Genomic DNA, 23188 nt, shown 5'->3' with positions numbered 1-23188 from the left:
GTTACATATCGTTTTAATCGTAACGACTTGAGGAACATGCATAACAAGTCAGTTTTACCCCAGGGCGAATGGCGTAAAAACACATTTCCCCCAAATAAAGGAAATGCGTTTTTTTTTTCAATTTCACCACACTTTGAATTTTTTTCTGGTTTCGCAGTGTACTTTATGCAAAAATTCAGCCTGTAATTGCAAAGTACAATTAGTGACGCAAGAAATAAGGGGTCATGTGGGTTTCTAGGTGGAAAAATGCAAGTGCTATGACCTTTTAAACACAAGGAGGAAAAACCGAAAACGTAAAAACGAAAATGGGCCATGTCCTTAAAGGGTTAACCCCCCAGTCATGTCCCTGGTGGCCTAGTTAACCCCCCCAGTCATGTCCCTTGTGGCCTAGTTAACCCCCCAGTCATGTCCCTGGTAGCCTAGTTAACCCCCCAGTCATGTCCCTGGTGGCCTAGTTAACCCCCCCAGTCATGTCCCTGGTAGCCTAGTTAACCCCCCAGTCATGTCCCTGGTGGCCTAGTTAACCCCCCAGTCATGTCCCTGGTGGCCTAGTTAACCCCCCCAGTCATGTCCCTTGTGGCCTAGTTAACCCCCCAGTCATGTCCCTGGTGGCCTAGTTAACCCCCAGTGTCTGCCCCAAATGAAAAAAATAAACATCCCACTCACCTTTCCTCCGCTCCCACGCTGTCCAGGTCCTCTTCTCCCTCCTCTCTTCTGTGCCGGTCTTCTCCTGCAGACGGCGCGCGATGAAATGACGTCATCGCGCGCGGCCCGCAGGAGTCAGAAGACGTGCGCCGCTCTGCGCCGCGCTGGTGAGGCAGGAGCCGGCATACAACACATCTTTCTGTGTCTGTGCCAGCTCCTGCCTCACCAGCGCGGCGCACGTCACAGGAGGGCAGGAGTCAGAAGATGTGCACCGCTCTGAGGGGAAGGAGCCGGCACTCACAGCATCCTCCTGGCAGCTGTCACAGACACAGGAGGATGCCGTGTGTGTCGGCTCCTTCTCCTCCAGAGCGGCGCATGTCACAGGGGAGCCGCGGGCCACATCCGGAGGTGTCAGGGGCCGGATGCGGCCCGCGGGCCGGAGGTTCCCCACCCCTGGGTTAGCTCATCTCTAGTAGGCACCTCTGAACTCAATCCATAATGAGATATGGTAGGCCACCTCTAGCCTGGATACAAGATGAAATATGGTAGGACACCTCTAGCCTGGATAAAAGATGAGATATGGTAGGGCACCTCTAGCCTGGATCCATAATGAGATATGGTAGGGCACCTCTAGCCTGGATACAAGATGAGATATGGTAGGGCACCTCTAGCCGGGATAAAAGATGAGATATGGTAGGGCACCTCTAGCCTGGATCCATAATGAGATATGGTAGGGAACCTCTAGCCTGGATACAAGATGAGATATGGTAGGGCACCCCTAGCCTGGATACAAGATGAGATATGGTAGGGCACCTCTAGCCTGGATACAAGATGAGATATGGTAGGGCACATTCAACCTTGATAGTTGGTGAGATACAGTTCAGCAGGAGGAAAGAAGATAAGATATGGTTGGACATGGAGGATACAGATGTTACAGCTGACCCTGTAGATCAAGCACACTTTTAGGTTGTGACACCATATCGTCATCAATGCTGTATCGGTGATAATGATGTGATGACTGGGCAGACAAGGAAGGGTTACAATCTGGAGGAGCCATTCCGGGAAACCCTTGTTTGAGGAACATTATCCTGTACTGTTCGTTTCCCTCATATCACTTCTAGGCGTGACTACTGTTGTATGTAATGGCTCCCCACATCATCACACCAGCAGTAACTCTCCACAGTACGGTCAGGATTGAGGCTCTAACTACAAGGCTTCCATACTCCAACCTGACCATCGCTGGATCCCAAACAGAACCTGGATTCATAACTAACGACAATACGGTTTTAGTCCATAGCAGTCCAGATTCCTCGTTCACAACACCACTGCATACGAAGACAACAGTGGCTGCTGTCACTGGATAGACATACTGTATAATGGGTGCCGTGACATAAAGTTTCCTTCTGCTAAGCACCTGGAAATGGACCAGCAGATAGAAAATACTTTGTACTGGTGACCTGTTTGGCCCATCCAGAGCCTGTTTGTCATGTGTGCCATGTAACCACTTCCCCCAGCATCTCCTAACAGCTTGGTCAAAACGTGGCAATCTGTCAAAACTAGCATCCTCTCAAAGTCTGTCAACTGGGCAAAATGTCTTCATTGCATCAAAGAAGCATGTCCAGTAGTCACAGATTTCTCACTCTTACGCCCTTTTGTGGCAAGTGTCTGACGAATTCGGTAACTATGTAAACAAAGTACAAAATGTTATGCATAAATCAAGCATAATAAATATATAAAATCAGTGATGAATTATGTATTTAAGACTTGAAAATTATTTCATCAATCAATATTTTTTCTTCTCATATGGCTCTGCATGTGCTGGGTGTTTAAGTTACATGCAATGAGGTCTGTCTGTACCATAATGCCAAATCTTTCATTAAAATTACTACATAAAGCTCCATACCTGCCATTAAAGTGTTAGCATTGTACAAATCATTTTCTATTGAATAAATTATTTAATGTTTAACCAAACTCAATTTTTGGCTAAAACATTTCTCACTTTCTGAATAAGAATTCTGAATGTTTTTTTGTTCTCAGATAATGAACAAGAATGGATTTATAGGTAAAACATCTTCCACATTCTGAGTTAGCATATGGCTTTCTGCGTGAGTTCTTTGATGCTTTACAAGATTCGATTTATGGCTGAAAGACTTTTCACATTCTGAACATGAAAATGGCTTTTCCCCTGTGTGACTTCTTAGATGGATCTTAAGATACGATTTCTTGTAAAAATGTTTCCCACATTCAGAGCATGAAAAAGGCTTTTCCCCTGTGTGAGTTCTCTGATGTTGAAAAAAAGCAGATTTGTAGGTAAAACACTTTCCACATTCTGAACATGAAAAAGGTTTCTCCCCTCTGTGACGTCTTAGATGTTCTACAAGATTTGCCTTCTTACTAAAAAGGTTACCACATAAAGGACATGAAAACGGCTTCTCCCCTGTGTGAGTTTTCTGATGTTCAACAAGCCCAAATTTCTTGCTAAAACATTTCTCACATTCTGGACAAGAAAATGGCTTCTCGCCCGTGTGACTTCTTTGATGTGACATAAGATTTGATTTCTGACTAAAACATTTTCCACATTCAAAACACGAAAATGGCTTCTCCCCTGTGTGAGTTCTCCGATGTCTTTCAAGATTAAATTCGATGGGAAAAGATTTCCCACATTCTGAACATATAAATGGTCCTTCATCTTTCTGAACTCTGTCATGCAAAAAAAGATTTGTTTTCTTTTTAAGATTTTTCCCACATGGAAATATTTTTTCCGGCCTATGTTCGGAGGAAGGATTCTTGTGACCAGTGATATCGGTGGATAGATCACTGCTGTGTAGGACTAAGGGAACATTAGTTGCATGAGTTATTGGATTGGCTTGTGTCATACTCTCAGCCTCTACTTCATAACAGGGAGATAAAAAATGTCCATAAGAGTCGCTCATCCAGACCTCATCTAGAAAAAAAGAAACAAAATATTCTTATTTTTCCAACTAAAATCACATATATATGGAAAAGGAAAGAGTTCTTTAAAGAGTACCTGTCACTTGATAGTGAAAAATAAAAAATATGCAGGTTTGTATTACTTACTACCTGTACCCTTGCTGGTGGGTTATTTTCAAATCTGCCTTTCCAGGTCCCAATAATAACCTCATTTCCATGGCAGTCTCTCCAGCTGTTCTCAAAATGGAATGGGTGTTCCCTTTGCTGGTATGACACCCCCATATGGTGCGCTTACACGGAACCAATATCGTTTGGATTTTCGCGATAACGATAACATTTCAGTGAGAATTGATTTGTGTAAACACAGCGAACAATCAAGCATTGAGCTATAAATCGTTCATCGTGATCTTTTAACAAGTTCTCAAATCGTCGTTGGTCGTTCACTGAAAATGCGCAGATCACTTCGTCTAAATAGCCTTTTACTGACCAGGCTGGTTATCTATGCCCTCCTATCTATGCCGTTTACAACAGCACTTGGAAGAAAGAGAGGAGGACATCAGCCCTGTGCCTGCTCCTATTTGGACATGTTAAGTATATAATATAAAACTCTTGCAACAGCAGGAGGAAAGGTCTGCAAGTTCTCTCATCCTTTCCTCTGGTTGTTGCAAGACCACTACTTCCATCAGGGCTTGTAGTGTTGCATATGTAGTATCCCACCACTGGTGGTTCCCTTAGTTCTTATACTCTGCTTTTTCCAGTACCACAGGTCACAACACAACAGCAGGAGGAAAGGTCTGTATGTCCTTTTTCTATCCATGTCTGCAAGCCCACCCACACTTCTGCTTTGTCATGCATTGTATTAGGGTATGTTCACACTATGTAAATGTGGTGGAATTCTGCGGAGAATCCCGCCTGCCTCAGTGTGCCATAGCCTGTCTATGAGAGGGCTTGCGTGCCTCTGCTCCCTACGAAAAGAATTGACACGTCAATTCTTTGCGCGGAAAGCGGCGAGAGTGGAGGCGCGCGAGATCTCTCCACTGCAGTATTCCGCCACAGTAAAAGGGGTATTCCCCCCAAAATTATTTTTGCATTAATACGTTGCCCACCCGTAGCTTTCTATCTTTCCAATATAAAGTTATAACGGATTCTGCACAGTTTTGCTGTTATCTAGGTGCCCCCAGCCCCACGGATTGCATAGAATCATCAGCTCTCAGTCCACTCCGACACGCTCCCTGCTCCTGCCCCGACCCTCCGAGACGGCATCACATGTCCTGCATCTCTTCAATGGGCTGGGTTAGCGCTTCTAACCCAGCCAATCTGAAGTGATGGAGGACACTGACAGGGGATGGCTTCTGTAAGAGAGGGAGACAGTGATCAGTGCAGCTGTCACTGTCTCCCTTTCTAACAGCAGCCACCCCTGTCACCCGCACCGTGTGGCCCAAGCCCCAGAGCTCACCCCCTGACTGTGCCCTCTCACTGGTGTCGGCGCTTACTGGCGGCAACCTCCCCCCCCCCCCCCCCCCCCCCCCCCCCCCCGTCCCCCAGCTGCGGTGCTTACGGGCAACCACCCTCCGGCCCCCCACCTACCTGCTGGCATCATTTGTGGCACCGGTGCACTCCCCCCGTTATGGTTGTGCACAGACACAGTGCACAGGTCACTCACGGCACCCCTGTCATCAGCGGCTCACTCGCGGCGGGGTATACATGCGGCGCCCGAGGGTTGCGTGTGACAGAGGTGCCGCGGGACTCAGGGAGCGTGCTGGTGTCATCCACTGCTCACCCCCGTGTCACCCGCGCATACCGGCGGCTGCAACACCTCGCCCTGCCCGCGCGCCCCCAGCATTTCCCCAATCCGCCCCCCTCACCCCCCCCCCCCCCCCCCGCCCCGTAACTCACCGGCAGCGGCGGCACCCCCATCACCCGGAACTCGCCCGGCCCGCTTGCCCCCAGCATTGCCCCCAAGCACCCCCAGATACAACCCCCCCCCCGCCCGTGATTCACCTGCTGCATCACACAATCACCTATGTGTGATGCAGCAGAGTTGATTGTGTGATGCAGCAGAGTTGATTGCGTGATGCAGCAATCGCCTCTGCTGCAGCACACAATCGCCTCTGCTGCATCACACAATCGCCTCTGCTGCATCACACAATCGCCTCTGCTGCATCTCACAATCGCCTCTGCTGCATCACACAATCAACTCTGCTGCATCACACAATCAACTCTGCTGCATCACACAATCAACTCTGCTGCATCACACAATCGCCTCTGCTGCATCACACAATCAACTCTGCTGCATCACACAATCAACTCTGCTGCATCACACAATCAACTCTGCTGCATCACACAATCACCTCTACTATATCACACAATCAACTCTGCTGCATCACAAAATCACCTCTACTATATCACACAATCAACTCTGCTATATAACACAATCAACTCTGCTGCATCACACAATCACCTCTGTATCACTGGCTCAACTGCTATATCTGGTGGATATCAGCTCTGCTACATCATGTACCAATCAGACATTAGCATTGCATGATGGGAGATGTAGTTTTCTGGCCGACGCCATGTTGGATATAGATCGCTTTTTAAAAAACTATGGAACGGAAGCAGCTAGAAAGACGGGAGACGGCTCAAAATACTTAGGGGGACTTGGTGAGCATTTTATTTTTTTTGATCTTGGGGGGAATACCCCTTTAAGTTAGTGTGAACATTATGTCCCTTACTGACACATTTTCAAGCAGAAAGGAGACTCAAGTGAGTGTTAGAGAAAGACACCTAGTGGCAAATTTTATATATTTTTTTTCTGAAGCAAACTAAGAAAAAAATATTAATATATGTTACAGGTTTTTAACAGGACCAGATTGATTTAAAAGAAGTTCATTGTATGGGCAGTACCTCTATAACAACTGGTAGTGGTGCAAACATTAAATTGAAATGCCGGGGAGAGAAAAAGATGCAAGCATAACTAGTGGCATGGCTAATGTAATAGTGGACGCCAGAACAGACAGACATACAATGTGAGGTTGACCCAAGAGGTGAGCATCAGGTGGCACATTTAATATCTTTGCAATGGCTCACCAGCAGGCCTAGAAGTACAACAGGGGGCAAGTAAGAAAAAATTTCCACAATAACCATGTGGTGTATTTGCATCAACTTCAATAGCCAGTGAATGTCTCAAAACTAAGGGCCCTTTTACACAGAAAGATTATCTGACAGATTATCAGCCAAAGATTTGAAGCCAAAGCCAGGACTGGATTTGAAAAGAGGAGAAATCTCAGGCTTTCCTGTATGACCTGATCACTGTTTATAGTCTGTTCCTTGTTTTGGCTTCAAATCTTTGGCAGATGATCTGTCAGATAATCTTTCTGTGTAAAAGGGCCCTAATGTGTATGTAGCCCCCCCACCTCAACAATCAAAACAATTGACATATTAACCCCTTAACGACATCGGACGTAAACTTACGCCCTCGCGCCCTGGTACTTGGCGCATCAGGGCGTAAATTTACGCCCGATGTTTCCCCGATCGCTGCGTGTTCGCACACAGCGATCGGGGAAGATGGCCTGCTATAAATCATAGCAGGCCATCATAGCTTCTCGGCACGGGGGGTGGTTAACACCCCCCGTGCTTACGATCGCCGCTATAGGCTGATCAATTCAGATCAGCCAATAGCGGCGATCGGAACCTTTCCGGGTCATCGGTGACTCGATGACCCGGAAAAAAAATGGCGGTCGGTGCTGTCCGAGGACGGCACCGACCGCCATTACTGTAAAAAGTAATGGTGGTCACCGTGTTACCGGCCCGATCGCCGTGAACGGCCGGCCGTTCACGGCGATCGGGCCGGTGGCACGGCGATCAAGGTCCCACAAAATAATAAATACCTGCCCTGGACCCCTCAGCTAGGTAGCGGAGGGGTCCAGAGCAGGTATTTGTACATTACTCACCTGTCCCGGGGTCCTGATCGGCGTCTTCCGGGTTCGCGGCGTCCTCCGTCATTCCGTTCGGTCTTCGGGTCTTTCCGGCGGTCCCCGTCGTCTTCTTTCGGCTATTTTCGGCTCCAGCCTCGTCATTTTCCGGATTTTGCGCTCTGCTGCCCTCTAGCGGCTGATATGTGTAATACACTTATCAGCAGCTACAGGGATGTTCAGAATGTAGAAAAAGTTTTTTTTTTTTTTCCAAATTTTTTTTTTCTATTTTCCGCACCCTATCGCCGCTGAGTGTTGATCAGCATCTCACAAAAGTGCGCTGCTAATCAGCAACTCCTCCTTTTTGGCGTAGGGTGTTTATTTTCTATATCCTACTGCCACGGTCTGCTGATAAGTGCCGCACATAAGTGCGGCATTTATCAGCAACTCCTTTGTTGGCGTAGGTTTTTTTTTTATACTTACTGTAAAAAAAACACGTAAAAAACACTACATTACACCACACTACATTGAATAAAGTTTGACACTACACCACTACATACCCCATATACCAATCCCCATATAAAGATGGCCCCCAGGGTGTTTTCGGCGTCAGAGGGATACGTTATTATTGCCTCCGACACCGAAACAGCCAGTGAGGATGAATGGGGGGATCCTTCTTTCCTCCATTCATCCTCATCAAGCTCATCATCCAGTGACATGTCTGGGGGTAGCGTAGCGTACGATGCCCCCCAGACACGTCTTTTCCGCCAGTACCGTCCCAATAAGAGACCACGGTATGGTGTGAAATTCTCCAAACTCTGTGAGCGTACCTCAGGGTACACTTACAGATTTAGGGTACGTGCACACTGCGGAATGGCGAAGGATAACCCTTTGTGCATTCCGCAGCTGGCACCCGCCGGCAGACTGATGCGGCGCATGTCTCTACCCGTGTCATAGACTCCATTCTATGCACGGGCGGATTCCGTCGTCCATCCAAAGAATGAATACGTTGGACGGAGAGCGGAATCCGCCCGTGCATAGAATGGAGTCTATGACACGTGTGGAGACGTGCGCCTGCATCAGTCCGCCGGCGGGTGCCAACTGCGGAATGCACGAAGGGTTATCTGTCGCGATTCCACAGTGTGCACGTACCCTTAGAGTGTATGTAGGAAGGGACACCCGAATCCAGCCCCAGATGCCCCCCCCCCCCCCATCCTCGGAACAAGTGGGAAGATCGTCCGGGAACTGATCTTCCCACTGCTGGATAAAGGTTACCACCTGTACGGGGATAACTTTTATACCAGCACCCCCTCTTCCGGTCCCTCGCTGCCCTGTAGCTTGCGGCACGATCCGAACATATCAGAAGCAGTAATAGAGCCCTAATATTTAGCAGCCATGGAGCGGCCCCAGCGCTTCTGGATATGAAGGACCCCCTATCGCACCAGGACAACATTTTCCAGGTGACGTCCCCCACACTGGAGAAAGGGAGACCCCAGAAGAAGTGCAGAGTGTGGTGTAATCAGGAAGGACACCATTTTCCAGTGTGACACCTGTCCTGATCCCCCCGGCCTCTGCATACTGGATCGCTTCAAGGCGTACCACACGTCATTGGAGTTCTACATTATCTAAATTCTGTCCCTTATTCCTATTTCAGGGGTCACGTTGATCCGGGGATTATTCTGATCGCCATTATGGAGTCGGGAAGGAATTTTTCTCCTGTGATGAGGCTACTGTCGTCTGCCTCACGAGGGTTTTTTGCCTTCCTCTGGATCAACACAGATTGAGTTTGATGGACACCTGTCATTTCCAACCTTATAAACTAATAATTGGCCTAATACCCCCAAATAAATTAAAATGGTCCCTTTTCCCCAGCTAAGTAGGTATGGCCGCCATTCCCATTAGAGGATGCCATGATGCAATTACAAAGCCTCTGTGCGGCCAGGACAGTAGAAACCCCCCACAAGTGACCCCATTCTGGAAACTACACCCCATAAGGAATCTAACAAGGGGGGCAGCGGGGATATGGCCCCCTGGTGACGGCCACATTTGGGACGTGAAAATGAAAAAAATTGTATTTTTTATTTTCTCGGCACATGTTCTACGTAAGTGACTGTCACCAGTGGGGTCCATATCCTCACTGCACCCCTTGTTAGATTCCTTATGGGGTGTAGTTTCCAGAATGGGGTCACTTGTCGGGGATTTCTACTGACCTGGCAGCACAGGAGCTTTGTAATTGCGACATGGCCTCCATCCTCCATTCCAGCCTCTAAATGGCGCTCTGTCCCTTTGGTGGCTTGCCCTGTGCCCATATGGCACATTATGCCCACATGTGGGGTATTTTCGTACTCAGGGGAAACTACCCTACACGTTTTGTGTTCATTTTCTTTTTTAACCCCTTGTGGAAATGGAAAAAATCAAGGCTAGACCAACATTTAGTGTAATTTTTGTAAAATTTTTACTCTAAATCATTAATCTTGTCATGATTTTTTCATTTTCACAAGGGGCTAAAAGATAAAAAAAACACTAAAGGTGTAGAGCAATTTCCCCTGAGTACGGAAATACCCCACATGTGGACATAAAGCGCCATGCGGGTGCAGGTTAAGCCTCCGAAGGGAAGGAGCGCCATTTCGTTTTTGAAGGCTGGATTTGGATGGAATGGATTTCGAGGGGCCATGTTGCATTCAAAAGGCCTCTGTGTTGCCAAGACAATTGAAACCCCCCACAAGTGACCCCATTATGGAAACTACACCCCTCAAGGAATGTAACAAGGGGTGTAGTGAGCATATGGACCCCACTGGTGACGGGCACAAATGTGGAACAATGTGGCGTGAAAATTAAATATTACATTTTTTACACTATAATGTTGGTTTAGCCTTGAATTTATCATTTTCACAAGGGGTTAAAAGAGAAAAAAAACACACAATATGTGTAGAGCAATTTCCCCTGAGTCCGTAAATACCCCACATGTGGACATAAAGCGCCATGTGGGCGCAGGGCTAGCCTCCGAAGGGAAGGAGCGCCATTTGGATTTTGGAGGTTGGATTTGGCTAGAATGGATGATGAACGCCATGTCGCATTTACAGAGCCCTCGTGCTGCCAAAACACTGGAAACCCCCCACAAGTGACCCCATTCTGGAAACTGCACCCCTCAAGGAATCTAACAAGGGGTGCAGTGAGGATATGGACCCCTTGATGACGGACACATTTGTGCCATGAAAGTGAAAATGTGAAAAATTTTTTACTTTTACGTCACATTGTTCCACATTTGTGTCCGTCACCAGTGGGGTCCATATGCTCACTGTGCCCATTGTTAGATTCCTTGAGGGGTGTAGTTTCCAGAATGGGGTCACTTGTGGGGGGTTTCCAGTGTCTTGGCAGCACGAGGGCTCTGTAAATGCGACATGGCCCTTGAAATCCTTTCCAGTGAAATTCAGCTTCCAAAAGCCAATTGGCGCTCCTTCCCTTTGGAGGCTCGTCCTGCGCCCCCTTGGCACTTTATCGCCACATGTGGGGTATTTCCGTACTCGGGAGAAACTGCGCTACACATTTTGTGTCTTTTTTTTCCTCTTATCCCTTTAAGAAAATGAAAAGGCTAGAACAACGTTTTAGTGTAAAAAATAAATTTTTCTTTTTTCACGCCATATTGTTCGGAAAATCTGTGAAGCACCTGTGGGGTCCAATTGCTCACCGCACCCCTTGTTACATTCCTTGAGGGGTGTAGTTTTCTAAATGGTGTCCCTTTAGGGGTGTTTTTTAGGTTTTGGCACCCCAGAGCCTCTGCCAACCTGAAGTTGTACAGTCAGAAATGACCAAATATAACGGAGGCGTTGAAATTCACTAGGCGCTCCTTTGTATCTGAGGCTTGTGGTTGCGTCAAATAGCGCAATAGGGCCACATATGGGGTATTTCTATAAACTGCAGAAATGGGGCAATAATTATTGGGGTGCATTTCTCTGGTAATAGGTTTATAATTATGAAAAATATTGGATTACAATAAAATCTCTGCACAGAAAATTTAAATTTTCAAATTTCTTACACACTTAGCTTTTATTTCTGTGACTCCCCTAAAGGGTAAAAACACTTTCTGGATATGCTTTTGCAGAGTGTGGGGGGTGCAGTTTCTGAAATGGGGTGCTTTGTGGGGCTTTCTAACATACAGGCCCCTCAAATACACTTTAAACCTGAACAGGTCCCTAAAAATATCTGATTTTGAAATTTTACTGAAAATTTGGAAATTTGCTGCTAATGTTTTAAGCTTCCTATTGTCTAAAAAAAATGAAAGATCATTTAATAAATGCCGCCAACATAAAGTAGACATGTTGCTAATGCTATTTAATATATAATTTATGTGGTATAACCACTTTCTGTATACGCAAAAAAGTTTCAAAGTTGGAAAAATGCAGTTTTTCACATTTTTTCACATTATTTGGGTTTTTTTCATAAAGATTCGTTATGAGTATCGACTCCAATTTACCAGAAATGTAAAGTACAATATGTCACGAGAAAACAATCTCAGAATCAGCCGGATAGGTAAAAGCATCCCGAAGTTATTAATGAATAAAGTGACACTGGTCAAATTCATAAAATTTGTCTCTGTCATTAAGGCCATTTCAGGCTCTGTCCTTAAGGGGTTAAAAGCTTTTATATAACAACAAGGACACTTTAAAGTGTCACTGTCATAATTTTAAAATCTAATTCCACAGGGGATGTGATATAAAGCAAGTCTGCAAATTACATTACACATACCTTTTGATTTAGATTTTGAAACTTATAATGACAGTGACACTTTAATAATAATAATCATAATAATAACAATCATCATAAGGAAGACATTAGTATCGCATGGATAAAGAAATTTATGAGAAGCTCTTACCATCCACTGACACAGGTTTCTCGAGTTCATGTGTCATTCCAACATCACTTTCCTACAAAATGAAAAAAAAAAAAAGTTTGATCTAATTTACCTTATATTCGGCCAAAGGTAATAGCCCCCTTGAAGGCATGAATCAGTTCTAGATAAGGCTGCATTCACACTACGTATATTTCAGTCAGTATATTTCAGTCAGTATTGCAACCAAAACCAGGAGTGGATTAAAAACACAGAAAGGCTCTGTTCACACAATGGTGAAATTGAGTGGATGGCCGCCATATAACAGTAAATAACTGCCATTATTTCAATATAACAGCCGTTGTTCTAAAATAACAGCAAATATTTGCCATTAAATGGCGGCCATCCACTCAATTTCAACATTGTGTGAACAGATCCTTTCTGTGTTTTTAATCCACTCCTGGTTTTGGTTGCAATACTGACTGAAATATACTGACTGAAATATACATATACTGACTGAAATATACGTAGTGTGAACCCAAAGCTGCATTATTGTGTAAAGCATTGAAGAGGTTGGCCCCTTTTCAAAAACACTGTATAACTCATAGCTGGAAGAATAGAGTAACATTACACTTCAATTTGCCTCCTCTCCTGCGTCTGCACTCCTTGCGTGAGAGCAGTGTATTGCTATGGGGGTGGCACAATGAAGTTTAATCTCATAGGCAGGTATGTATGGACAAATGACTGTCTAAATGCATACAGGGAACCGGTGGGAAGAGGAGGCACATCTACCTGATGATCCAATGGGACATGTTGCTGCTCCTCTTGACAATCCTGGGAATCCAGAGGACTGGGACACCTCTCTGTTGGATTTCTCTGACTGGATCCATCTATAGGAAGTAAACACAGTGTCTCTATGAGATGATCAGATGATCTGTTCTCTCCTCTACAATCAGGAAAGGTCTCCTCTTACCCAGTGATGTGAGAGGCTGCTGATCCTCCATCATGACGTCCTTGTACAGATCCTTGTGTCCTTCTATATACTCCCACTCCTCCATGGAAAAATAGACAGTGACATCCTGACACCTTATAGAAACCTGACAAACACAATCATGGCGTCATCCTCCAGACACCTCCCTTGGTGTTGTTGTATAATGTCCCAGCATTCCCAGCAGCACTCACCTCTCTAGTCAGCAGCTCAGTGATCCTGGAGGTCAGTTCTAGGATCTTCTTCTCATGTATCAGTGAATAAGGTGGAGGATCTGTGATGGGGCTCTGGGTGCTGTTCCAGCCTCCTGTCACATGGGGCGCCACACACTCACCAGATGTCTTATTCACTACTTTGTAGTCCTGTGTATGGTGAGACACTGATCACTACAGAGAGTCTAACAATCCTTCACCTTTCCAGTCATTTCCCTGTATTAGTAATAGAGATAAGAGTGACGTCATGTGAAGCTCTCACCTCTCCGGTTATCCAGTAGATTATCTCAATGGTGAGGTCTAATATCCTGGCAGTCATGTGATTTCTATCTTTATCCATCCTTGGTGGGTCATTGATGGGGAGGATCATTGTACTTCAAAAAAATTCAACTATGAGAGTCCTGGACCTAAAAGATTATGAAGAAAAGTAATTATGATTGAGAGTAAAAAAAACATTTAAAAGAACATCTCACATATTGGCCTTGCAAAAAATATTTACCCCTCTTGGAGTTCTTTTGTAGCATTACAAGCTGAAAATGTTAATGTGGAAGTATACATTTTCTTTAAAATCAATACTTTTTAAAGCCTTTTTCTACAATACAGGGGTCAGTCTTTCGAAGGTTAAATTTTATCAAGTCTAGACACTGGGATTCTTGCAGGATATACTTCTCTTAAGCTCACCCTTTCACAAAGTAATAGTTGGAGCAGTTAAATAGATGTGTCTATACAATCTATTACCGTATCTGTAAAGTTCTGCCACACTGGTAGCTGATAGAAATCCAGGAAGTGAAAAAAAAATGGCCCCTGTGCCAATTCACATTGTCTCCTGCTCCCACTGCTATCCCACCTTAGGAGACAAATCTTCCATGCCTTTGTCTCACATTGTGTGTTTGCTGAGATCAGGCTGATGATGCAGACAGGGGGCAGGGCGTGATGTCACAGGAGGCTTCGCTGGATCCCCCAATCCCCTGAGTGATTCACCATCTCTGACCGTCCAGAAGCAGGTGCACCACTAATTTTACTGATTGTGATGGGTCGGGGACTGTGATGATCAGCTGAGGAAAAGCATTGCATTCTGGGAACTGCTCAACCAGGAAGGACAGAGACACAATAAAGAACAAAACCCCCCCCCGAACAAATGGATTTTTGGTTTCAAAACTGGGATAGAAAGGTAAGTAATGCTATATGCTTCTGCAGAAGTTTCATTTTTTTTTTTTACCTCTACCTGGAGTTCCCCTTTAAACTTTTCTTCATTGGGCTGTAGGGGGTGTTATAGCCTGGTAGAAGGCATGAATCACTTCCTTGTAGAAGGCCCTAACACTCTTTTGTGCTTAGTTTTAGGTTGCATTCACACGTCCTGTAATATTGTCTGAGGTCGCGGATCTGCAACCTGGACAATTTTAGGAACCATTCAATATAATGCAGCCATCCACACCGCGAAAAAATAGGACATGTCCTAGTGCGTATCGTGGCATGGATCCCCCCACTGCTTGGTAGCAAAGATGACAGGAGAACATAATGTGCGCTCCGGTCATCGGATCTGAGAACTACTCACGTACTCCCACGTGCTGGCCAGCTTAAATGTTCACCAGAAGTGGCATGGACTACGCTGCCTTCTTCTCCTAGCACCAGCACTAACCAGCGCAGTCCACGTCAGTTTCGGTGAGTGTGTGTAAGCCGTCCGGCACCGGGGGACTAGGTGAGTAGTTGTCAGATGCGATGACATTATGTGCTCCTGTCACCTCTGCTGCTGGGCGGAGGGGGAGCTGCACTTCTAGGGGATCTGTGCCTCGATCCTCATCCGGTCATCACCGCACAGATCGTGTGAATGAGGCCTTAGCCATTAGGGCATCTCCAGGTCTTATGCGATTTCTAGTATGTAGTGGTTAGTATAGACCAAAACTGGGGAGCAGAGGCTGCTGAAAAACATCTTGCTGGCTATGATAGAAAGGAGTCAGATCACATGTAAGGGGTACTGCACTAGTTTAGTGCTTTGTCCCCTTCATAGATTCTCCTGTAGTAAAGCTCCTGGTCTCTCTACATATAGCAAAAATGGATCTTTCTATTTCTCAAAAGGCTTTTGAACAATGAAGGAAGGCAGGGGGCGTATGAGCAGAAGTCACCTCCTGAACCCCAAACTGGGAGAACAAAAGGGGGTATCATTAACAGAGCAGAGACTCTCTCCGGGTGCTGACACCTGCTGTTTGGGCTGCTGTATACCAACAATATAATAATCTAAGAACCTGGAACTCCCTAAATTAGGTCGAGGAATAAAACTTGATGGGTATAAATAAGAAAACAAAACAACAAATCACACTACAAGTCATACGTACCTGACCAATAACTGATCTGCAGCTGTAACACCCTGGTGCCTACAGGACCTCTGATGATGTCACAGTCATGTGATCAGTTACAGACACAGGATAGATGTTAGAGGCTGTAGGACCTTTGAGGATGTCACAGTCATGTGATCAGTCACATGAGGAGAGGAGTAAAGCAGTGGAGATTTTTTTCACTTTACAGCACTTCCCACCATGTGATCTCCCCTTTAGCCACCCCCAACATTTAGAGCAGCTATCTCATATACGTAACACATACCTCCCAACTTTTTGGATAGCCAAAGAGGGACACTTTGGTTCGCGCTAGGAAAATTTTACAGACATTTCTATACTTTTTAATTCAAGGATGCATTCACACATCCAGGATCTTCCGCGGATTGATGCATTTAGTTACATTGATATCTGCAAATCCTGTATGTGTGACTGCATCCTTAGGTCCCATTCACACATCAGTAACCCTGTATGTAATTGCGGACCCAGAACTGCGGACAGGATTTTTAATGCGTTTCAGTAACTATCCGAGTTTGCACGGACCCCCTGATTCAAATAGGTGATACGGACGCACAATGGCTTAATCATTTTGTTTTTTTGCGGCATGGATCATGTCCCCAAAACAGATTTGTAACACCTACAGATGTGTGTATAGGGCCGTATGATCTGCATGTGTGACAGCGGCCATAATGTCATGTGATTCATCTGAATATAACAATTTTTAGAATCCAACTTGCACCACATGACAGAATAATATGCACATTTGGGTCTATTCTAAAGTAAGAAACCAGACACTTTCTAGAGCAACATAGAAAGTTTATTAATGCAAATCTAATTCCGAGGTCAAAGAGGGAAAAGTAAGGAGTAAAGAGGGACAGAGGGACTTGACTCAAAAGTAGGGACTGTCCCTCCAAAAGAGGGACACTTGGGAGGTATGGTAACAGATCACATGACTGTGACATCATCAAACCTGCAACATTCATTACATCTTTCTCCAGGTTAGGACACAAGGATTGCTAAAGTGTTACAGTCCGATAAACAAGTAACCCCTTTAGGACAATATTTTCCTTTTTTGTGTTTTTTTTTTTTTTTTTGCAGGACCAATTGACCTTTTTAATGGGCTCTTTTATGTTACCATAAAATATAACGCAAAGCTATATATATATATATATATATATTGCAGGGAGATTTATCAAACATGGTGTAAAAAGAAACTGGCTCAGTTGCCCCTAGCAACCAATCAGATTCCACCTTTCATTCCTCACAGACGCTTTGGAAAATGAAAGGTGGAATCTGATTGGTTGCTAGGGGCAACTGAGCCAGTTTCACTTTACACCATGTTTGATAAATCTCCCTCACTGTGTATATGATTAAAAAAAATACTGTTATCTTGAAGGTTACTATGATTACATTGTTACCCAATTTTTTGTATTTTTTAAAGTTTTTATAGAAAATGCTACTATCTTTATGTTCTGACTAGAGATGAGCGAACCTGGAGCATGCTCGAATCGATCCGAACACGAACTTTCGGCATTTGATTAGCGGTGGCTGCTGAAGTTGGATAAAGCCCTAAGGCTATGTGGAAATCATGGATATAGTCATTGGCTGTATCCATGTTTTCCAGACAACTTTAGAGCTTTATCCAAGTTCAGCAGTCCCAGCTAATCAAATACCGAACGTTCGGGTTCGGATCGACTCGAACCCGAACCTGGTTCGCTCATCTCTAGTTCTGACCCCTTTAACTTTTTATTTCTCAGTCTATAGATCAGGCTCATTTTTGCCCTGTAGTTTTTACTTGTATCAGTTTTGGTGCAGATCGCCTTTTATTCCATTTATTTATTTATTATTGCATTTATGGCATTCTCTGTATGGAATAAATACCATTATATTTTTAAACTTTAGACCAGGGATTACAGCCACTGTAAATCATACAATATGAGAAAGACTAGAAATAAAGATGGCGTAGGTAGGCCTAGAGATGCAAAAAAATGATACATGACCTCAGAAGTGCAGCCTGGCTGTGTCACAGTATCTTATATTATTAGGATGTCATAGGAATGTCCATACAGGTTCCAACAAATCGCAGTACAGTGGTGCCTTGGATTACGAGCATAATTTGTTCCAGGACCGCGCTTGTAATCCAAATCCACTCTTAAACTAAAGCAAATTTTTCCATAAGAAATCACTGATATGCAGACAATTGGTTCCACACCCCAAAAATAATGATTTATTATTCTGAATAACATGTAAAACTAATGAAACAAACATTTATAAGCAGCTAAATATGTGATATTATAAGTCACTGTACAGTATAGTAATCAGCATGCGGAGTATAATGTATAGTAACTGCATAACCCTGATAACACAGCAGCAGTTTGTAGATACAGGAAGGAGCTGCAGATCCCCATAATGCAGTAGCGTAGTACAACAGGCTAGAATAGAGAAGCAGGGCTGCTGTCAGAGGTCTGTGTGGTCACATGACAGCAAAGGGGAAGGGGTGTGTTCAGCATGGACCAATCAGAACTGACAGAGACTGCAGGGAGCATGAAGAATTGAGCAGGACATATGTGGGCACATAAATGCAGCACTCTGTCTGTCTGTCTCAGCTATAGAGAGATTACCTCCACAGTCTTGTCCCCTGATGCAAGCCCCAGCCTAAAGTGGATGCTATGATTTGGAAGGTGAGGGAGACTTCCTGGGTCAGAGTACAGAGCTGTAGACCCCGCTATGCAGACCATGCCCCTCCTCCACTCCCCCTTCCACCCAGCACAGGGAGCTCTTACACCAAAGCAATGCTCTTAAACCAAGCCATAATTTTGAAAAACTGTGAGCTCTTAAACCAAGTTACTCTTAAACCAAGGTACCACTGTATATATACGGATTACAGAAAAAAAAAAAGTAAACTAGTCCTGTAGTACATATACTAATTGCAGTAATAATAATAGTAACAATAAAAGGTATGGCTAAATGTCCGGAGGATCAGGAAGCAAAAGCAGCAGAGTATAGCATAGGGGGAGGATGGGACAAGAGAGATAGGACAGGAGGGAGGTAGAGTCTGAAGGGCATAGAGTGCAGAGTTAGTGCCTGTTCTCACTGAGTAATTCCAGCAAGATTTCAAGCAGAGCCCGCGCCTGTCTGCCTGTCCTATTCATTGACATGTCAACTCTTATGGCAAGACCGGAGGGCGCATGAGGCATTCTATTCAATTAATAAGTCAGACAGAACTTCAAATGGAGTTCACAACGCGGAAATTCCACCGTGTGAATGGGCCCTTACTTACATGTCCCCTATTCCATGAAGGCTACAGACGGGAAGCCCTGTAGTGGAGACTTTCTCCGTCCATGTATCAATTTGATGGTGGGAGCGGGAAAACTGTTTGAATCTTCGTGGCACTGTAATGACACAGACGCCTGGCTACTTCAGTGTCATGTCTATTCTCAATGTCAGTCACTAGCCTATTGATCCTGGCATATTGTGAAAGGGGAAAATGATTGTCAGACGGGTTTGGGGTTAAAAACTGGAGAAAAGTAGTGGGCTGTTCCCATTAGTTGTTTTTTTATGTAGAGATTCGTGGAAAGATGTCCTTCACTGTCTTTGATGACTAGTCTAGGACGCTTTTTGTGGTGTTGTGCGCATAGTGTGTAAATTGTAGGTCTGCCTATATAGAGTTAAAGGGGTACTCCTGCCGGGGGGGGGGGCACTTTTTCGCTGGGACCTGGGACGAGGTGGCAGGGGGAAAAGACGTCTACTCGTCCCCCCCCCCCCCCCCCCCCCTCGGCCCCAGCGGCGGGTCCTGCGGCGCTTCCTGGTGTCTGACGCGGGCCCGAAATGTGACGTCTCAGGTCCGCTCAGCCAGTCAGTGAAGGAGTCCGCTCAGATCCCGCCTCCTTCACTGACTGGCTGAGCGGACCTGAGACGTCACGTTTCGGGCCCGCGTCAGACACCAGGAAGCGGTTGGGAACCGGGCACCGGAGCGCCACCGCTGGAACTGGGGAGGTGAGTGGAAGTCGTTTCCCTCAGCCGCCTCGTCCCCGGTCCCAGTGAAAAAGTGCCCCCCCGCTGGAGTACCCCTTTAAGGGGTTATCCAGCTTTACACAACTTTTAAAAGGAATCTGTCAGCTGCAATTCCTGTTCCAAACTGCTGACACTGTTATATAGCTATTAGGACAAGGAGACCTTTCATATATGGGTCTGTGCTCCCAGAACGTAGAAAACTGATATCACTCTACAGTACAAAGAGTCAAAGAGGCTTTCCAAAGCTCCGAAAGTGCAGCAAGATGTATCACCTCCTGCCATACCTGATCCTGCTTGGGACTCAGCTTCCAGGTGTCAATAAAGCAGGGAGGGGGAAGGGAGGAGACATGCCAGCGTGTAGCAGATCAGGAGCTCAGGAAAACCTCTTTGACTCCTTGTACCAGAGAATAAAAGCATTTCTCTACATCTTGGAGGCACATCTGGATATATAAAAGGTACCATATGTCTCCTTCCCCTTAGGCTAGGTTCACACTGCGTTTTCAGCATCTGTTTAACGGAAGTTTTTGTTTTTTTTTTAACGGTCAAAAAAGTAGTGTCAACAGTACTTTATTGTGCGTAAAAAAAAAACGCATCTGTTTTGATCAGTTTTTTTTTATAATGGAAGTCGATGGAAAAACGGATGCACACAAATGCATCCGTTTTTTGCAAAAAACGGATCCGTTAAACGAATGCTGAAAACGCAGTGTGAACCTAGCCTTACCGCTTTCTAACAGTTTTAGCAATTTGGAATGTGAATTACAGATGACAGATTCCCTTTGATACATTGCTGCTGTTATAAAGAAAACAATAAACAGCTAATGCATACGTCTCTGCCCTCCCCTCTGTGTCCCCCGCTGACTGCAGCACCTCCACTTACAAGACAAACTTGTCTCGGCAGTGACAGCCCGCTCAGCCAATCACTGTCCGAGATGGGACAGCACCTCGGCCAGTTCTTGGCTGAGCGGGCCGTCACTCCGGAGATGAGTTTGTCTCAGAAGTGAAGGCGTTACAGTCAGCAGGGGACACTGAAGCCATTGCAACAGGACACTGGAGCACGGAGCGGTAAACATAGTCTATTTATTGTTTTCTTTATAAAGCAGCAACACTGGATAACCCCTTTAAGAAACTGAAGAAACGTGCAGTCAAGGAGCACTTCCCGGATGCAGAATATATCATCAATATGTCTTTTCCATATTTTGGCATATTGGGAAAACATAAGGCATACAAACATGGATTTGAAAGGTGGCATGTATCCATTCGCATAAGGGGGCGCTACGTTCAAGCCTATAGCTGTAAAATTGGTCTTGAAGCAGATAGGTCAGCTGTAGTGAGTGTGGTGTGGATAGCGCCCTGGCCTTTGCAATGTTGGATGGAGGTACAAAGGCATCCAGTGTGAAATGTGTTACTATAATGTTTAGGTGTCAAGAAGAAAGAATTATTTGACTAATGGTGTGAGTACTTTTTCTAGAAGGATAGATAGTGGGGAAGGAATGGAATCGGTAAATGTCATGATGGGGCGACCTGGGGGTACATAAAACATTGGTATGATAGGGGACATGTAGGTGAGGAAGTCCCCGGAGCCTGCTTCAATGCGTCATTGTAGGACCTGCTATTTGGGTGACTTAAAGGCCTATCTGTCAGATAAGTCCAGATTAAACTGGCATCTATATGTACTCATGTCAAAATCATGTCCAAAGTTTCCCACGTCTCTAGTTACTAGATTAACAAAAGTTGCAATGGCTGGAGAGTTCCTTGGTATATAAAACACCTAAAACGAACAGACTTTAACCTTTTACGAAAAAAAGATTTGTGCATCTTGAAGGCACATTATAAAAAAAACTGAATCTGGAACAAATCATCCAAGTTAAAAGCTTGGTCCAAATAACTTTCCAAGGCTATACAGTATGATGTCCACAGCAGAACTGAAACAAGGTGATGTCTGGAAAACAGCTGAGCAATCCTACAACGCTCTTGCTGATTGGCGCACTTTTGCAGCACACATTGAGCCATGTAAAAGGGCCCTATATTTTACTCTTGATGGAGTAAAGGATGTTTATTACAGATGTTCCATGGACTTGTAACTATGGCCTTCATCAGCCCTTCTAGTATCCCATCCCGACTATTAAATAAGAATGGACATGTACCTTAAAATAAAATAAAAATTAATAGGGTCTCCGATAACAAATGTACATATAGGATTCCACAATTTGGGGATTATTTAATGTTATTTAACCCCTAGATGACCCTGGGCGTACCTGTACGCCCTGGCATCACTAGGGTAGTTCAGAGGAAGCTCTGAACCACCGCGATCCCGGGTGCTTTATGGAGCCCGGGACCATGGCTATTAGCTGGCACGGTCCGATCGCCGTGCCCGCTAATTAGCTTTTTAAATGCAGCTGTCAAAGTTGACAGGTGCATTTAAAAAGCAGCTTTTGCTATTCTCTGGTTTCTAGTGCTATTCAGATAAAATAAATGTTATACAATTTACATATTGTTGTAGTTGTACCGACTTGAGGAACATACATAACAAGTCAGTTTTACCCCAGGGCGAACGGCGCAAAAACAAAACAAAAAACTCAAATGAAAAAAAATGTTTTGTTTTTTTTTCAATTTCACCACACATTAAATTTTTTTCTGGTTTTGCAGTGTACTTTATGCAAAAATTCAGCCCGTCATTGCAAAATACAATTATTGACGAAAAAATAAGGGCTCATGTGGGTTTCTAGGTGGAAAAATGCAAGTGCTATGGCCTTCTAAGCACAAGAAGAGAAAAGCGAAAATGCAAAAATTGAAATTGGTCCGGTCCTCTACGGGTTAATCTCCATCCTGTTCTTCAATTTAGCAAAGTTGGTAAATTCAGATGTGTGTTCATACATATAATGGAGGGCAAATGTGCTGTTACCATCTGTACTCTCCTCCTCCATGTACCCGATCCCCTGATCAGCGCACAGTCAGGGAAGGGGTTGCCATGGACACATACCACACCCAACAAGTTCTGTGCGAAAGAAAACCAGCCGGCACGAGGATATTCGGTTGCCATGGATACAGCCCACACCCTGCAGGCTACGTGCATAAGCCCTGTTAATTGGAATATACCTCATGCACGGAAGGCACTGGGTGTGGGACGGACTAACATTCATGTCGTATCACATTACAGCTCTGATCAGGCAAAGGGAAATTAGATTGTGTGAACCGCTGATAAAACAGACGAGTAGATACGTGCCTATCACCTTCCTTTCCTGTCGTACATAGAACCTGTCAGGGGCGGCTACATTGCACAGGCAGCCGTTGGTACGCGCCAACCGCCGCGCGCCGGAAGTGAGGTCATC

General features: G+C 45.0%; 1 protein-coding gene across 4 annotated transcripts; it reads right to left on the bottom strand.

The window, feature by feature from the left end:
- Positions 1-2378: 2378 nt before the first annotated feature.
- On the bottom strand, positions 2379-23188 carry LOC138774488 (oocyte zinc finger protein XlCOF8.4-like). 4 transcript variants are annotated; one of them, XM_069955403.1, is made up of 7 exons: positions 23083-23188; positions 13778-13922; positions 13498-13665; positions 13289-13412; positions 13108-13229; positions 12361-12412; positions 2379-3589 (listed from the first exon to the last, which is right to left on the bottom strand). In XM_069955403.1, the coding sequence occupies exons 2-7, from the start codon at positions 13883-13885 to the stop codon at positions 2679-2681; spliced, it is 1485 nt and encodes a 494-aa protein (XP_069811504.1). In that variant the 5' UTR covers positions 13886-13922; positions 23083-23188; the 3' UTR covers positions 2379-2678. The 4 variants fall into 4 exon arrangements, with proteins under 4 accessions (XP_069811504.1, XP_069811507.1, XP_069811506.1 ...); XM_069955406.1 differs by having other exon boundaries at positions 13108-13205; XM_069955405.1 differs by having other exon boundaries at positions 23090-23176.

This window comes from Dendropsophus ebraccatus, chromosome 15 (assembly GCF_027789765.1).
Source record: "Dendropsophus ebraccatus isolate aDenEbr1 chromosome 15, aDenEbr1.pat, whole genome shotgun sequence".
NCBI classification, from domain to species: domain Eukaryota; kingdom Metazoa; phylum Chordata; class Amphibia; order Anura; family Hylidae; genus Dendropsophus; species Dendropsophus ebraccatus.
Note: the sequence above shows the minus strand (reverse complement) of the source record. Positions and strands in the feature narration are given on the sequence as shown.

What these genes read in the sequence shown, in the direction of transcription:
- LOC138774488 (XM_069955403.1), bottom strand. Translation starts at nt 13,885, where the DNA reads ATGATCCTCCCCATCAATGACCCACCAAGGATGGATAAAGATAGAAAT. An exon ending in CTGAGCTGCTGACTAGAGAG is followed by an intron (nt 13,413 to 13,497) that starts GTGAGTGCTGCT and finishes TGTGTTTGTCAG; the next exon opens with GTTTCTATAAGGTGTCAGGA. An exon ending in ATGTCCCATTGGATCATCAG is followed by an intron (nt 12,413 to 13,107) that starts GTAGATGTGCCT and finishes TTCATTTTGTAG; the next exon opens with GAAAGTGATGTTGGAATGAC.